The sequence below is a fragment of the Chlamydomonas reinhardtii genome, chromosome 16, assembly GCF_000002595.2.
Source record: "Chlamydomonas reinhardtii strain CC-503 cw92 mt+ chromosome 16, whole genome shotgun sequence".
Classification (NCBI taxonomy): Eukaryota; Viridiplantae; Chlorophyta; class Chlorophyceae; order Chlamydomonadales; family Chlamydomonadaceae; genus Chlamydomonas; species Chlamydomonas reinhardtii.
The window spans coordinates 4,902,308-4,919,784 of NC_057019.1; the positions used below are offsets into that span (position 1 = coordinate 4,902,308).

The 17,477-nt window shown below is 60.7% G+C and overlaps 3 protein-coding genes across 3 annotated transcripts; 1 reads left to right on the forward strand and 2 right to left on the reverse strand.

Annotated features, from left to right (window-relative positions):
- The first annotated feature begins 765 nt into the window (after positions 1 to 765).
- On the forward strand, positions 766 to 3,493 carry CHLRE_16g685700v5 (uncharacterized protein). Its single transcript, XM_001692043.2, has 6 exons — positions 766 to 924; positions 1,287 to 1,368; positions 1,565 to 1,680; positions 1,972 to 2,172; positions 2,476 to 2,514; positions 2,843 to 3,493. The coding sequence occupies exons 1-6, from the start codon at positions 865 to 867 to the stop codon at positions 2,993 to 2,995; spliced, it is 651 nt and encodes a 216-aa protein (XP_001692095.1). The 5' UTR covers positions 766 to 864; the 3' UTR covers positions 2,996 to 3,493.
- Positions 3,494 to 3,533: 40 nt separating this feature from the next.
- Positions 3,534 to 12,892, reverse strand: CHLRE_16g685650v5 (uncharacterized protein). Its single transcript, XM_043071546.1, has 17 exons — positions 12,256 to 12,892; positions 12,083 to 12,156; positions 10,851 to 10,990; positions 10,511 to 10,574; positions 10,001 to 10,105; positions 9,539 to 9,662; positions 9,281 to 9,325; positions 9,109 to 9,143; positions 8,725 to 8,763; positions 8,386 to 8,435; positions 8,108 to 8,162; positions 7,705 to 7,754; positions 7,315 to 7,432; positions 6,807 to 6,884; positions 6,491 to 6,622; positions 6,107 to 6,256; positions 3,534 to 5,798 (listed from the first exon to the last, which is right to left on the reverse strand). Exons 1-17 carry the CDS (start codon positions 12,410 to 12,412, stop codon positions 5,109 to 5,111), a joined length of 2,106 nt encoding a protein of 701 aa, XP_042915937.1. The 5' UTR covers positions 12,413 to 12,892; the 3' UTR covers positions 3,534 to 5,108.
- Positions 12,893 to 14,756: 1,864 nt separating this feature from the next.
- On the reverse strand, positions 14,757 to 17,352 carry CHLRE_16g685628v5 (uncharacterized protein). Its single transcript, XM_043071545.1, has one exon. The coding sequence runs from the start codon at positions 16,595 to 16,597 to the stop codon at positions 16,169 to 16,171; it is 429 nt and encodes a 142-aa protein (XP_042915938.1). The 5' UTR covers positions 16,598 to 17,352; the 3' UTR covers positions 14,757 to 16,168.
- Positions 17,353 to 17,477: the final 125 nt, after the last annotated feature.

Sequence of the window (17,477 nt, forward strand, 5' to 3'; positions counted from 1 at the left end):
CATAGGGCCCAGCCAAGTAGGGCAGCTGGCTCGGGCAGGTGCGGATTTGGCTGCGCCAGATGGGGGATTTGGCTGGGGCAGCTGGGGATTTCGCGGGGGGAGGTTGGGATTTGGCCGGGCCAGGTAGGGGATTCGGCCGGGGCAGGTCGGGATTTGGCCGGGCCAAGTAGGGATGCGGCCGGACCGGCTGGGAAATGTTGCCGGGCCAGGTAAGAATATCTCGCGGCTCAGGATGTGTGCCCGGGGGACACCCCCGGAATTTGGCCGGGCGAGCGGTACTGCATCCCTCCGGTGTGGGAAGGGTCTCGGACTAAGGGTAATGGCCAGCAGTGCCCTGCAAGGCTGCACGACAACTTCGTCTGGATGCAGTCCTGTGTGCGCGGTGGTGCTGGCGTGCTAAACTGGTGCGTTGGAATGACTTGCAACCCTTATTACTATTAAGCAGTACGAGCTGCAGCATGGTTCCTGACACAGACGATATCTACCAGTAGTACCAGCGAGCTGAGGGGCAAAGTCCGGGCTGGGTGAAGCTGCGAACGTGCCGGGGTTGCCTGGAAGGTGGCGAAGCAAGTCGGGTGCTTCTTCCTCGCCTCGCACGTTCACTCGCCGTTGTCCCTATGCTGTTTTATTCTTTACCTATAAAAATAGCGCGTACGTGCAGGTTAGTATTGAAGATCGGCTCATCAAAGCCGGTTCCGTAGACCCCATCGCGACCGTAGCTCAGACTCGCCCACGCGCACACAGCCTATCACACACACTCGTCAAGCCATATATCCCAAACTTGCAATCAATCTCTCATCGCCTTCAGCGCTTCGCACTTGCGCCCGCTTCTTCGCATTTAACTGTCGCCGCAAGTCACCAAGGATGGGTTGCTGCACTACGATATGCAAAAATTTGTTTCTCGGGTTTGTTGGCCTATGCAAGGTGCGGCGCATTGGAACACGAGCGTTGGAGCGCAGGGTGTTGCGAGTACCGGAGCGTCGATTGGACGACAAGCGTCTTAAGCGTGCTATTCGATGCTGGCGTGTGGCTCCATTATATTATGTCGTGTCCCAGTATTGCGTGCTGCTTACTCGACTCGGCTGCATACTCGACTCGTCATCCCGCACCTCGGTTTGAACCGGGTTCAAAGTCGCAGGCGCCCGCACCTAGACAGAGAAAGCGGCTTCAAACACCGCCACATAGTAGCTTGGTTGTATGTGTTGTTGAGAGACTTATGATCTGACCGCCTTCCTCCACCCCTGCGCCACCCTCTTGACTGCCCCTTCCAACCGCTGCCACTGCAGGTGGGGTTGAGCATCGCCATCATCATCATCGTGGCAATCCACCTTCAGGACTATAAATTCTCCGGCTCCGGGACGAACACCAGTGAGTGTTTTGGGGTGGAGCGACGCGGGTGCGCACGCATGAAACCACCCTCGCACGCATATCACCAAGCCACGGCACGAGCCCTTGCTGACCCACACACCGGGCTATCATCACCGGCCCTGCCTCCAGCGCCTCACCGGCAGCTTCCCTTTCCTGAATGCTGCCAACCTCCCTCCCACACGACTGCCACAAACAGCACTCACTGGCAGCTGCCTGCTGTCAAAGGATTTCACCAACCAGGACTACTGCAACTACGCCTACGCGGTGTGCGGCATCAGTATGTGCGTATCTCTCGCCGCTTCGCTCTTCCTGGTGCGTGCTTACCGCGTGGGGTCCAACACCCCAGCACCGGGCCTTGGGTGGTACCAGTGAGCTGCCAGGGAGGCGCAGAGCCTGCTGTAAGAAGCCCGGCGCAGTGCTGGGCTCGGTGCCGAGCGCCGACTGTCCTTGTATCCCAACGCCGCGCATCTTCCCCGCGCTCTGTGCGCTGCATTTCCAGTGCTGAGCGTGGGTGCTGAGTGTCGGTGCATAAACATTGGGAATGGGTGGCCCTCCTAAACCCTGCCGCTCCCCACTGCCACGCGCGGTCACTCCCGCCCGCAGTGCATCACCTGCAACGCCTGCGGCTGCGGCTCCTGGGTCGAATTCATCCTGTACCTGTGCCAGTGCGCCTGGTGGGTCATCGCGGCCTGCGTCTTCTCGCGGGCCGCCGCCGACGCCAACGATGTCGTCGGGCTGAACGGCCAGGGACTCCCGCAGGAGAACTGGCGCACCTCGGTGCCCGTCATCTCCTGGGTGATCTCGGTACGTTGCTTTGCCCGGAGGTCGTGGGGAGTGCCTACTGCCTGCAGGCGTCGGCGTGACACGGCGGCTGCGCCTTGGCAGCCGCCTTGGGTGCGGTGCGGTGCGGCACGGTCGACGGCGGGGTGGGCTGGGGACCCGGGGTGCCGGATATTTTACCTGGCAGTAGCATGCAGGGTGCATCTGTGCTTCATTTGCCAATGTCAATTGCTCGTTTCCCCTCGCCCTTCCGCATGCCGCCCGCTCGCCTGGTGTGCCGCCACCGCCCCGCCCACCGTCGCTGTCTACTGCCGTGCGGGTGCGCAGGTGCTGGCCTTCCTCGCCGCCATCATCTCCCTGGCTGACGTAAGTGGGGCGCGCGGGGCTAGGGCCACACACAGCACTGGGTGGGACAGCCCAATACGCCCAGGTGCCTACCTACCGTACTGCAAAGGGTGGTGGGAGAGGTGCCGGTCCGTTGGCATACTGAGAATTCCGCACCTTACATTTAGGAAGCGACTCGGATCAGCAGTCTGATTGCGAGCGTCAAGGCTCCTGTCGCATCCGGGCCCTCTTAGTTTATCCTACCCACCCATGCATGACAGGCTGTGCAGCGCTTGGCCCGCTGACCCACATCATCCCGCCATTCCGTGTGCACATGCACGCGCACCGCGCCGCGCTTGCCCGCGTGCAGGCCATCAAGTGCTGCCGCGACTGCTGCTGCTCCGGCGATGACAGCGACAAGGGCAAGAAGGAGAAGAAGGACAAAAAGGCGAAGACGCCCCCGCAGCCGGCGTACGAGCCGCCCAAGGGCCAAGACCCTGCGGTGCGCGCCAATGCGGTGTAAGGAACGGGGATAGAATGACAGCGGCGAAGATGCGGCGGAGTGCCGTACGTTTCGGGTAGAGCCTCTGTGTTGGCATAGACGGTAGCGGGCCCGTGTACTGTACTGGGAGTGTGGGACACCCCAAGGCTCCATGAGGTGGGGTGACTCGCGGCGTCGTGGGTGTAGGAGTGCGGGGAAACGGCCTGCATGTCAGTTTACCGCGCGTTATACGAGTACGCATAGGGTTGGGGTTGTCTGTGATGGCGTGTTTGGCGTACATACGGGAATGGTGATTTGCATTTCAAATGTTGGTGCATACATTGAGCTCCTTGCGTGGGGCGTGCTGATACTGTGGCATGACGCATGCGTAGTGCTTGCGGGCGGTTGTGCTTCTGGTCCAGCCCTTCGTGTGCATATAAATTGGCTGGGGTTTTCTGCGGCCCAGACATCAGGCGGGCCGGTTCGTGTGAGTCTACTGCCAGCGCAGCTAGACTAGACTATATGTAAAGCTCCAGATTCCGCGGAAATCGGGCAGGCTCATGCGGGGGCCTCGCTAGCTCTTAAGCCCGGGCGCGTCATTACCGGGGCCTCTTCTGATGCAACTGTATAACATTGGTTGCGCATACCGGTATACTCGTACAGCACCACCTCTGCGCGCCCTCGTACAGCATGAGCACAACGAAACCCTGTTATAATAATGTCAGCAGCTACGCCAGCAACTGTAAATAGTACTCACTGGGAGACAAGAAAGGTGGCTCTCCCTCTCAAGCGTGCGGGTACCGGTGGCATAGGTGAGGGAGACGGTTCCCAGCCACTCACTGCAGCCCCAGTAGCCAGCGTGTGATGCAAGCACGACATCTAAATGCACACAGGCATCCACGCAGAGCGGCGGCCCTAGCAGTTCGCGTAGTAATACGCCCCAGCGCTACACCTGCCGCCGGCTGCGCCATTCTCAGGCATCTGATAATAAGCAAGGCTCCCCTCATCTAGGGAACAAAAGGCTGAACCCACACGCACAACGTCACTCCGTCTGAGGCCAAACCGGCCTGCCCCCGAGAATCAGCCCTCATACCTGCCTTGCCCCCACCCCCAGACTCCAGGCATCGGAAAACTGTTTAGCGGTTGCCCCAAGCATTAAAAGTTTATCGCTGCTGCTGTCGCGCTCAAAGTAAAGGATGAAGGCGATGCCCCTGGACGTGCCCTCAACGGACACCTAGCATGCCCGCAGCGAACGCAGCCGATTAATGAACGACAACAAACAGCACAGCAGGCACCATGTTCCACACAGGCGCTTATCAAGACACCTGCGCGGTTTGGAATCGGCAGGACCCCGAAGCGCGGCGTGTCAATCGACTTCTGCTGAATGTGCATAATGTGTTGTCATAGTAACAAAACGAACGGCGTGGCTCAGCACGGCCCATCATGTTGTATTTCAGCATTTAGGCAGAGCAATAGCAGTAGCAATCGAGGCACAAACACAGCGACGAGGTTGGTTGACAGACCCAAAGGCATTGGATGGGCTGGCATCAATGGGACTGGCATGAATTGGGCTGGTGTCCACACCCCTCCATTAAACGAACAACACCAAACGAGCGCAAGATTGCTGTGCAGCAGTAGCAGTAGTAGCGGCAGTAGCAGCAACAGTGACACACACGTGTCCCTGGATGGGTCTCGTGCTTGATTTGCGTTCAATCCAGTCCACCATACCAGTCACCGTTTCGGTGAGCGTTGTTTATGAGACTAGCTAGGCTCGCTCTCCAGCTACCATACTTTGTGCCGCAGCTGCATCTTCTGATGTGCTAATCATCATCAGCACACTACTCCTGGCATGGGATCTGGTAACTCGGGTATTTATGTGTACGTATCACACCATCCAGGCGAGAATGAAGTAACACAATTAACGCACGTGCTATCACAACGTACGAGCGCAGTGGTGCCAGCGAGCACCCATGCATGTACGTGCACTGAACTGTCAGTCTGAAGGGCGGGAGGCTGCTCACGTGTTTGCATGCACAGTGGTAATGCGCGCGCTCCTAGGCAATCGAAGAAGAACAATAATCTCAAGCAACCCGCAAATGCTTCTTCCAGCAGAGGTAGGATCCCATTTCGGGATCCCGGCAAGCGAGCTTATCATCTAGGCGTCCACCGCCGCCTCCTGGACATCGTCGCTCCAGCTAGCGCCGGATGGGGGTGCCGCAGCCACCGGCGGCGGCGCTGCCGACGGCGGTGTGGCCGACTTGGGACCCTTCGCCGCCGCCGGGATGATCACGCGCGGCGAAGGCGATGACAGCGCCGCCGGCGGCATGGCGGCGGCGGCAGTAGCAGCGTGCTGCTGCTGAGCCGCGGCCGCCGGCGACGGCTGCTGGGGTGGCGAAGACGGGTGGGACAGGCTGCCGCTGCCGCCAGCTGGCTTTGTCATGCCCGCAATAAAGCCCGTGGAAACCTGGCCAACGCTGACTCTGCTGGATGACGGCCCTGCTGCTACAGCCGGGTCCGCCGCCGCTGGCCCTACGCCGCGGCTGCCGCCGTGGTGGCTGCCGCCGTGGTGGCTGCCGCCGTGGTGGCTGCCACCGTTATTAGTCATGGCCAGGACCGAGGGCCGACGCATAGCCGACGAGCCCGTGTATGCCTGCTGTCCCGGGGGGAGCATGCCACCAGCGCTGCTGCTGTGGCCGGTGGTGGCTGGTACTGCGGGGAACTGCACGCGCCAAGCGCCACTGGCACCGCCGCCGTAGGGCGTGTGGTGGCTGCTGGCGGCAACGGAGTCACGGTCATCATCATAGGCTTGGTCGAGGTCATCCGTCATGCTGCCACCCTCGGGCACCTGTATGTGCGCGTGGGAGTAAGTGGGTAGCTGTGCTCATGTATGCAGGCATATCCACGCGATCTAGGTGTGGGTGCAGTGCTTGCAAGCGGCATGGCATGAAGTACGGTACCGTCAATAATACGGTACCGTAGTTCACATGACAACGTTTCAAACAAGCAGAAGTATCAAGAAAGGACAGGTAGCAGTAGCTGCCCAATTAACGGGTATCCGAAACGAACACAAAAGCCCCCGCTGCCGCCGTCACGTGCCCGCATAATAACCTCCGTTTGCAAGCCAGCTGCTGCCCGTGCGTTCGTGGCACTCACCACTTTGCCGCTGCCCACGCGGGAGCCCCCCGGCTGCTGCTGTGCCGCCGCCGCCTTGGCGCCGCCATTGCTCATGCTCATCGCGCGGCTGACTCGCGACAGGGTCCGACTGATGAAGGACTTGTCTCGGTCGTCCGCGCTGGTGCCGCCCTGCACACGTACATATGCGACGTACGCACGTAACAAAATCAACGCATTTAGCGATCGAGTCAAGCGAGCGAGGTGAAAGCAAGCGGTCGCGGGTGCGGCAATTAGCCCCGAAAATGGATGGCGCTTAAGCACGTTACCTATACTCGGCCATGGAAGCAAGTGCGACGCTTCCATGAGTAGGAGGGCGGTCCATCTCGCTGTCTCCCTCCTTCCCGACTCCGCGCACGCACGCACCTCAATGTCTGGGTCGCAGCCGGCAGACAGGCGCGGCAGCAGCATGAGCAGCAGCGCCAGCCCCACGCAGCCGACCATGATAAGGTAGACCCCCAGCAGGTTGGCGAAGGTGACGGTGGTGGTGGGGTCCACCTGGGAGCGCGTGTGCCAGCGGGGAACGGTACTTGACATCAAAATCAGAACTTGGCAATGGCTAAATTGTAGGCAACCCCTCTGTCCATTAAGGAAATTTGTACGTTCAAGTCTTCGTCGATTGGAAAGGAAAGGGGTCTTCTCAGTGTGGATTACCGTACGTTAGGGAAATGAGCGCGCGCACCTTGCCGCACTTGCTCTCCCGGATGTACGCCAGCTCCAGCGTTTCATACATGCCCTCCTCAATCAGCGCCGCCAGCACCTGTGTGTTTGGCGCGAGCTGGTTGGTACTGTGTTCCCACGACAGCATCAGGCGCCCAGGGCGGGTCACACAGACCGTACACTTGCACCCAAACACACTCAATCCCGCTCGCGCCCGCCGCCCGCCGTGGCTGTACGCCACAAGCAGCAGCAGGTCCGGCTGCTTGCACGCGTGGGTGCGGGCGCGAGTAGCGCCCAACCACACGATGACACACACACACACACACACACACACACACATACACACACACACACACACACACACACACACACACACACACACACACACACACACACACACGCACACACGGGGAGGCCCCAAGGGCGCTATGTAGGCCCCACCCGCCCGCCTGCCCACCCCCATGCCACGCACCCGCCCCCTCACAACCCAGCAGCAGCTCAGCCAGCTAGCTAGCCACGCACGCACGCACCTGATTGTAGTCTTCGATGAAGCGCTGGGAGACGCCCAGCCCAAAGCCCACCGCGTTGTTGACGTACTGGAACATGCGGCCCACGATCGTGACATCGCAGCGGTCCGCCAGCTGGTACCTGAGGCGTAACACACGCGCACACACACAGGAAAGAACGCGCATACACGGGTTTCAGAAGTGCTGGTGGTTGTCCAGGTCCTGGTCTCTCCCGCCCCGCCCCTGCGCCCGCCGCACGCCCACCCACACATACGCCTCCCCCCCCGCCGCCGCCCCGTCTACCCCGTCCCCGCGCCCCTACGGCCCCGCCCCCGCGCCCCTACGGCCCTGGCCCCTTCCCACCGGTACCCGCCCCCTCCCCACCGGTACCCGCCCTGCCCTCTCCCCACGCACCGCAGCCAGGGGCTGTCCAGGATGAGCGCGTCCAGGCCGCCCGAGGCCACCTGCGGCAGCATTTGGATTTGGATGCAGCAGCATTTGGATGTGGATTTGGATGCGGGGTCGCATGCGGGGTCGCATGTGTGTGTGTGTGTGTGAGAGAGAGAGAGAGAGAGAGAGTGTGTGTGTGGGTGTGGGTGTGTGTGCATGCATGACAGGTTAGAGTGGATGGCTGGGTAGGACGCGTCTCTCACTTTCCCCCTCTTCATCAGGCAATCCTCACGCATGCATACACCACCCACCCACAACGCCCCAGCACGCCGCCGCGCATCTACCACGCCGCCGCCCGCATTGCCTCGCTCCGCCGCTAGCTAGCTGTTGCGTGCAACAATCCGACTCCCCCCCCCGCCACCCTCACCATGTCAAGCATGCGCAGGCCATCCGCCTCCGTGTCCCAAGGCAGCGGCTCCGGCCTGTTAGTGAGTGTGCAAAAGGTTAAGCGAGTGCGTGGATGGATGGTAAGGCACGCGTGATGAGCGAGTGAGCGTTGAGTGTGGGAGACAGGCGATGGAGGAGAGCCCGCTGCTCTGCATGTGAGAGTGAGCCAGATGTTGTACAAGGCACGTGCGTGCGTGGTCGCGCATGCAAGTAGTAACAGCAGTTGAAATTATGGAGGACAGCAGCAGCATTCTGTACCTGATGCCGTACTTCATGAAGTTCTTGGCGATGGCGTCCCACGTGCCCACCTGTGTGTGTGTGTGTGTGTGTGTATGTGTGTGTGTGTGTGTGTGTGTGTGTGTGTGTGTGTGTGTGTGTGTGTGTGTGTGTGTGTGTGTGTGTGTGTGTGTGTGTGTGTGTGTGTGTGTGCGCACATGATCAACGGAACGCTGCACATGCACTCCAGCAATTAAAAGGCATTGCAGTTTGCAGCATCACACATGCAACCATCTATCTCGAGCGTGCACTAGCTGTGATGCGTGCTGCCCAGCCACGCACGTATGCATGTCATGCATGTGCCCACCCGCCCACCCCTACCTTGCGGCCTGGAAGGTCGGCAATGCCGCTGATTTTAGTCTGCGCGTGATGATGAGAAATGGGTTCGTTGGGGTGCGCGTGCGCGGAGAGCAAGGGGGGGAGGTTAGGGAGGTTGGGGAGGTTGGGGAAGTTGGGGAGGGCGGAAAGGAGGGTTGGAGGGGAGGGCGCGTGGGGAGGGGAGCCGGGGGAGGGATCGGAGAAGCGTTAAGCAAGGACCCGCGCGCGCTGCTTGTGCGGTACGTATGTATGGTCCTGTCCTGCATATGGAGGCCGCAGCAGGTGCATGCTCCGCAGCTAGCTAGTCGTGTGATGAAGCAAGCAAGCAGCATTTACATAAAACACGTGCGTCATGGACCAAACCCAAACCCACAGCGCCGCACCTACCTGGATGTTGACGGCTGTCAGGCGCGCAGTCAAGCCTACAAGCAATAAGATAGAGGTAGCATGCTTCTTAATGCGCGGGGCTGATTGACACGTGCGCGCGTGCGTGCTTACGTGTGAAACATCTTTCTCACGTCCCCGCCGCCCACCCGTCCCGCCCATCCCACCCACCCACCGGCGGTGTATGTGGAGATGGTCACCAGCACCACCAGACCCCAGCCTGCGCGTGCAACCGAGTAGCTCGCGTGACGACGTACGTACGTGTGACGATGTGCAAGAAGTTTATGTAATAACGTGTGCGCACACGCACACGGCGGGTAGGTAGGTACGTACAGTCGGCCACCCGGTAGGTCAGCATCTATCAGTAGTGATACGGTACGCATATCGCCGTACACACACACACACACAAATGCATGCGTCATCACTCGCTCACCCAGCGCCATCAGCTTGCCGGGCAGGGAGGTGACACGCGGCTCGTCCACCGTGTTCAGCAGCTTGCCGTACGTGCGGTACGTAGCCTCGTACATGCCGGGCCGGAACCCAGCCGGGTACTTGACCTGCAGCGAACGCGAATGAAAGTGCGTACGAGCGAGGTATGATTCGCCGCGCTCTTGGGACTCTATCCATTCATGCATGTATGGAAATGAATCATGCGAACGTACGGCGGCACGGCGGCACAAGTGACAAACATGTACGCATATATGCAGCAGGACATTATAAAGCCCCTGCCGCATGCCGCATGCACCACTGCTGACATATGCAAGCATGCAGCTAGCTTCTGTTGGCACTATCAACAAACTCATCCGCCACACCCGCAGCCATCCCGTACGCCGCCATGCGCCGCAGACACGCGCTCGCTCCCATCCACGCAGCCACTCTTGCAAGCAAGGCCTACCTTGCCCATCCCGCGGCGCGTGAAGTCCCGCTCCGCGCACCACACCAGCAGCGAGATGCCCATGCCGGATATGAGCAGCGCCAGCCACACCTGCCAGTTGAACACCTGCACGTGTGCGTGTGTGTGTGTGTGTGTGTGTGTGTGTGTGTGTGTGTGTGTGTGTGTGTGTGTGTGTGTGTGTGTGCGGGAGAGTTTGCGGCTTCACCTAAAACACACAAAAAACACCCTGCTTGCTTGTTGCAATAGTGCGGGAAACTGATGACATGCACGGCAAGGGCAAACAAGATGATTATGAGTTGCGTATAGCATGGTGCATGTCTGCGGGATGTGGTTATAGGAACGCAAGCGTGCTTGTGCTAGCTGACGCGGTGGGGTTACGTGCGCACGTTGAGGTGCTGCATGTGCGCGTGTTAGCTATTTGGTTAGATAGATGGCGCTCGCTTTGTGTTGAAGGATGAGGTAGGTGTGGATGGGCTATCCTCGAGCTGCGTGCATCCTGCTCTCGCGCACCTTGGTGAAGCCCCACGCGTCGCTGGTCTGCTTGAGCACTCCCACCGCCACTGCGTAACCGGACCTGTTTATTATGAGGCAGCAGCGCATGTGTGCGCACGCACATTCAAGATGGACTGTATGTGTGAGTGTGTGCGTGCAAATGTGTAGTGTGCGATTAGTGAATGTCTGTTAAGCGGGTGTCTGGCCCGTCCCACGTACGCCTCAGAAGCACAATCAACAGGCTAGCTGATGATAGGCAGGCGACTAGATAGCATGCACGGCCAGCAGACAGACGTACGGACGGAAGCTTCGAAGCTCAGGACGGACATATCATACGTACAGGGACGGACACACTGACCTGAAGGTAGGCACGGAGAAGCGCACTGCATTGGCCAGGTCGGTGGTGGTGACGGGGATGGAGGCGGGCGCGATGTCGCAGTGTGCGGGGTCGTCGGGCGGCAGTGTCAGGCCCGTAGCCATGGCGCCCCAGTCCATGACCTGCACGTACGAGGGAGCGAGCGAGCGCGGGGCGGGTTACTTGTAGAGCGAGGTGGCTGGGCGGGGGTGCGAGCGAGACAGCAGCAGGTTGGTAGGTAGGCAGGTAGGGAGTGAGAGCGCGGTTCGTTGGAATATATGGCTGCGGCGGCACGCAGGCTGCTGCTGGTGCGTGTTGCTGGTAGCGCCGGCGGCTTGCATGAACGCTTGCGCAAAGCACGCAGCGTAGGGGTTCGCTTACTAGCATGGCGTATGCACATTGACGTGAGCGGGCATACAAAACGAAATTAAGGAATAAATAAGCACAAGCACCGGCGCATCTAAAGGAGGATATGCTCTGCTTGCGTCCCCACGCACCGCACTCCGCTCCTCCACTGTAAGACCAATCAAGGGATGAGATAGTATAGCATGACCCTAGCGCTATCTTGATATGAATCGGCCATCCAGGGCACTAACACTATTGCATACTGTACCTTGCCGCGATCCCCGCTCATGTAATCAAATAGAATCCAAAAAAGCTGGTGTGGGGGCTGGGTGGGTGGACTCGTGTTGCAATGATTGTTTTAGGCAGGGTGGGCGGCAGTGTAAAATAACCCAGATGGGTGCGGACGAAAACCCTCGTATGAACAACAGCAGCAACCCTGCCATAATCGGCCACTGCAGTGCGAAGCCAGAAACAAGGGTTGCGGTGCGAAGCCAGAAACGAGGGCGGGCTTGCAGGCTGGGTTGGCGGCATGGCGTGCATTTACTACATGCTTTGTGCCGCCCACTTCCAGGGTGGCATGAATGTAAAATTATGCCGTTTAGGGGTGGGCGGTGCCTTAAGATTACGATTTTAGGGGTGGATGGGCGGTGCCTGAAGAATCTTTTTCTGGGCGGGGTGCCTGGGCGGCGTCGTGTGTATGTATATATGGGGACGGCCACGCTCATAGTGTGACACTGGCTTATTCACATAGACGCCCCAAAGCATCCAACGGCGGACCTTCCGCCGACCAAATTGATGCTTCCTTCAACCGAAGTAAGTTAAGGTGGGACCGTGGGCGCAGGTAGGGACGACTGCGCGATCCACGGCGGAGGGACGGACCCGAGACCCACCTGGATTGTGTACTTGAATCCCAACCTCTGGACGACGAGATCAAACAGGTCCACCTCGTATCCGGACAGAGTGTCTGCGTGCGTGCGTGCGCGCAGTGTGCGTTAGGATGGTTCAGGTGCGGACATGAGCGGACATCTGCGTCGTGGCAGCAGCCCAGCCACCCGCGGCGTACCGCTGGTTTCGTTGTAGATGACGAAGGGAGCCCAAGCTGAAGTGCATACTTTGAACGTTTGGTTGGCGTATGGCAGCTCAGCGGCACCGATGAATGCGCTCCTAAACAAAAGAAGCGCCGCAACACGCGCGCATCTCAGGCAAAACTGCCCCGCCATATTAAGTCCAACGATACTGCTTTCTTTGTTGTCGCGTTATAAGTCGATCGATGAATTGTCGCGCACTGGATTGCGTTAATTTCTCACTCGCATAAGCAAGCAGCAGCCTAGATTGCCCAGGACCTAACAATCTAAGTTACACGCTTTCAATGCTCGCGCAATGTTAAGGATAGCTATGAATTAGGGGACTCGAGTGACGATTCGCGACTCCAAGGCACCGGTTGTGCGTTAGGCAGTTGCGGAAGGGCGCATAATATATATCTCAGTCTGTCCGATCATACTTTTGTGTTCTTCTTGCAGGCATATCTCTGTGCTATTGCATTTGCTGTGGGGCTGGCGCCCTATGCAACATTACACTTCTACGCGACCTGGACATTCGCACAATCAAAGCAAGATTACCATATGCATGCGGTGTTATACTTGTTTTGAAGCCCTCAAGAAGAGAGCTCGCGCGGTATCATCGCGCCTTGCACCGGGAAGAATTAATTATGTGCGGATTACGAGTTTTAGGGTTTTTCAGGGTTTAGGGTTTAGGGTTAGGGTTTGGGTCCCAGGTGCGGACATTCTTCTGGCCAACATTCCTCTGCATCAGTCGCTGCCGGCCCCTCCATGTGACTCTGACTTGTGCTATGATTACAGCCTCGCTCCACCCGCTGCTGGCTGTACGTCAGTACGCAAGCACAGCGCCTCGACAGCCAGGGTGTCGTGGAATTCCGCATGTGACTGGTGTGTGATGTGGCGTAATAATCTTCTAGGGGCTGTGCAGGGTGTGCCGCAAGTGACCTGCCTGTCCTGCGTTTCGGTGATGACGTACGGCTTGTCTTCCCAGCCATGGCGGGCCGCATGGGCCGCGCCGTACTTGATGGCACTCAAACGCGACCTGACCCGCTGGAGTTGCCGCAAGGCGCCAGTGCAAGCTAGCAGAATGACTTCCCGCGCAAGCTAGCAGAACGACTATCACCCTATGTCAACTCACACCCAATACCAGGAGCCTGCATGCCCTTGTCCGCACCTCTCGTCAACCGTGCGGACGCAGCCCGCCAGCACCCATGTTGGGTAGCAGCGGCAGGTGTAGCCCACCACCATCAGCCCCCTGCAGAGTGGCCGAGAGCGAACGCGAGCACGCACAGGGATTGCGGGAAGGGTGTGTTTATGCTGATACCGTAACAGCAGGGCCCCTCCCCCGGACGACGGCGAAACAGCGAAAGGTGGCACCCTAAGGGAAAGTGAACCCGTGCGGCACTGCGGCATGCTGTCCAACCACAATGCCTGCCACACTTGTGCATTTAGGCGCTGCACGGGGCGTAGGCCCCTGTGCCGCCGCGAGGTGTGGCGGGCACGCGGGGCCAGCAGGCTTGGCGAGGTCGCGGTTAAGCTCGCCACCACTCTCATGCCACTCGCCCCTGGTCTCATGCCACTCGCCCCTGGTCTCATGCCACTCGCCCCTGGTCTCATGCCACTCGCCCCTACCCTCATGCCACTCGCCCCTGGTCTCATGCTCCGACCCCCCCCCCCCCCACACACACACACACGCACACACACACACGCACACGGTGGCAGGGCGCGGAGTGCTGGGCACTGCAGACGCCACTGCCTTGGGACTGGCATCAGCGCAAAAGCACCTCCCCACGCCGGGACGCACCGCCCGCCCCCCCCCTCCCACACATGGGCAGTACACCATGGCGCGATTACCGTTCCGAGGGTTCCGACCATGACTGGGGCACGGGGCAGCGCACAAGCACCTCGTGCCCGCCGCCCCTCCCCCTTCCTCGCCCTTCCCCGCTAGCGCATGCATCCCCGTGGTGGATCCAGTGCACTGGAGCGGGGGAGGGAGCACTGGGGGGGCACTTCGGGAATGCGGGCCGTCTTCCCGCCCTCGGCCACGCGCTCGCGCTGTCAGGGCAGGCTGAGCCACGGCCCCCTCAAGCCGCGACGCTTGTGCGTTGACGGGGCCCCGGGGTCCGAGGGCCGTGCCCAGCCGCGACGGTGGGGGACATTCGGTGGTGACTAGGCTAGGCTAGAGGTTTCGGGAAGGGTGGCGCAGGGCAATGGGCGGCACGTTTTCCGTGTGCCTGTTACGGTGCCCCTGCTTCCGTGCCTGTGCCTCCTCCTATCCGTGCCTCCGCCTGTGCCTCCCTCTGCCTCCCTGCCTTCCTTATGATTTGAAACTTTGAAACCACATTCAAGGCGGCCGTCACGGCAGTACCCGAGGGCAGCCTGGCACCGACTGGCACGTTTCGGCAGTTTTGAAGCGGTCCCCGCAGGCTTGGCGGGGGGAAGGAATTTCTCCCCGCCCCCCCCGTCAAGCCTTCCAAGGACGCGACCGGCCACGGACAAGGTAATTTAAATAGAGCGTTTTTTTAACTGACGCGGCCTGGCGCTTAGAGCGCAAGCGGTCGATTACCCCCTTCTCACCGTCGTTCGCACGTCCCGCAACGCCCCACTGCGCCTCCAGAGCACCTCCCGAATAGATACCTCTTTTATTGAACTAGAGATATGCTGAAGTTGCTGGTGGGGTTACGGAATTCGCGACATTGGCTCAGTAAATGCGTCGGTAGTTCACAAGTCGTACAGCGGGCCCTGTGGCCCTCGGCCACCAAGTCAAAGGTCCTACATTACTCTAACTACACCACCAATGTGTGGTCGGAAGTTTTTGGGCGGGGTCCCGAAGACGTCCCCAACACGTTTTGACCAGGTCCCATGCAGCCTGATATTGGATCCAGGCCTTGCACGGGCCCCTCCCCGGGTCCCAACCCTATGGCCCACCATGCCCTACACGAATACAGGGCTTGGCCGCTCAAAGGTACCCTCACACCTGAGGCGGGGAAGCCGCCAGCCCACGACTTGCAGCCCAGGGCACTCGTGATGGAACATGGCAAGGGGCAGGAAAGCGTAGTCCCGATGTGTGTGGCTCCCACCCGTGCCCACCCGACTTGCAGCCCAGGGCACATGCAAAGTTGGAAACACAACTGCCTTGACCCCTACCACGCCCCCGTACGGTATGCCCTACTGCAGGACGCAGGAGGCAGGAGGCTGGCGCACCCGACGCCGAGGCCGGCAGACTGCGTCCCGGAGTGTCCTTGCTTGTGGGCGTGGGCGCGCATGACTTCCAGTGCAAGTGGTGTGGAGTGCAGGCGCACGCTTGCCTCCAAACTCTGCCGCTGTGCCGCCGGCCGGCCGGTGTGCAGTTCGCGCCATAAAGGCAGCGGCCAAAGGGCGAGCTCTCAACATCACACGCACACACGCAGCTTGCGCGGCTCATTCATTCCGGGGCCCCCTTCGCGTAACAGCGCAGCCAGGGGAGGCCCTCCCCTGAGCGCAGCTGCCACCGCACTGAAGAGCACTGGAGCGCACCACAAAGATGCTGTAACCACTTAACGCCCTCAGCAGCTTTTGTCCTTCTACCTGCTTCCGCTCTACTTGTCATCGCCGTCTGTTCGGCCCGAGTGCTCGACTCGGCGCACAGCGGGTCACAAACTGCATTGACGCCCTGGGTAGCCGCAGCCGCTGCCGTCGCCGCCGCAGCAGCGGCCGTTGACGCTATGCGCGCGCCTGGCGCCAGCTGCTGCCCCGGCAATGCCACGCCTCGATGCAGCGCCGCCAACGGACCAACCCCCCTCCCACCCCCGACGCCGCCGGCGCGGATGCTGCACTATTCGCTGGCGCTGCTCCCCTCCCGCACCCCAGCAGCGGCCCACGCACGGCCCCCATCAGCAAGCAACCCCATGCCCGCCGACATCTCACCCAGCAGCTCTCCTAAGCCGCCGAGCCCGCCGCCGCCGCTCCCGCCAAAACCTGCGCCCGCCGCCGCCGCCGCCGCCCTGTCCTGAGCCAACGGTTGCGGTTAACGGTCCGCATGATGAACAGGACGCCCTCATCGAAGTCCGCGTCGTCGTCATCGCTGCTGCGATGATGGACTGCAGCAGCTTGTTGACGTTGCTGACAGCAGCAGGTAGGGCCGCCGGCTGCCGGACGACGCGGCGGCGGTGCAGCCCCCGCCGCGGCCGACTGCTGCGCCGCCATCATCGCCGGCGGGGCCACCTCGGCGAGGTCGGGGTGATGACGGAAAGGCGGACCGGCTGCTGGCGCCAGCGCCAGCTCTATCTGCCGACGGGGCCCTGGCTGGCGCGGGTGCTTGCTTGGTATCACATGCAGAGGCCGCGACGCCGGAGGCGACTGGAGCATGGCGCCCAGCGCCGGCGGCAGTGGCGCCCGCCGGCTGCGCGCCCGTGCGTGACGACTGCGACCGCGGCGCCGTCGCGCCGACACGTACGGGCGGCGAGTCCTCCCGCAGCACCAGCACTCGGACCACACACGGCAGCAGCGGCGACAGACAGCCCCGCAGCCCCGCTCCAAGCGCAGCAGTGAAGTCGGCGAAGCTAACGCGCTATCGCCGCCGCCAGCGCACCAGGGCCCTCCTGCGCAGCCGCACGCACCCTCCCCTGTTCAGCAAGGCAAATTGGTGTTTGGACCTGGACCACGAGGCCGCACGAGGGCCTTTCCCCAATCCCCACCCATTAGCCGTTGTCCCGCGTGTGGCCTTGTCCCCCATGCCCTCCTAGCCTCCCAAGGGACCGCAGACTTCCCCTGTGCAGGCCGATGATGGATGTAAAGAGGCCGTTGCCTCATACGCGCATTGGTTGGAGCAGCTGCCGACCACTTGCCATCGTGCCGATCCAACAGGTGGGGGTTTTGGGCTTTCGGACCTGCGCTGGGTCATTGCTTCTTGTATAACTTACACACTCATGCTCTGAGGGACGTTCAGCATGGCAAACCGCTGTTTAGCGCAACGACGGAGCAGCCACTCCGCTGCAGAAGTCTGTGCGAGTTCGGGATTTCGGGCCCCCTCGACCCGAAGCCCGTTTGTGGCGACTACGCAGCGAGCAAGGAAGCGAAACAAATTGGAACCGCTTCCTCACTAGGTACGCTAATGGTTATTCAAGGGCAAGTATAGTGAGCGCTGTGTTTAAGTAGATGCGGGTCCAGTAAAGCCTCGCTCCGGCCCCTCGCTGCCCTTAAGCTCGCAAGCTGGAACCGACCCCCCCATCCGGAGCCCCCATCCCGA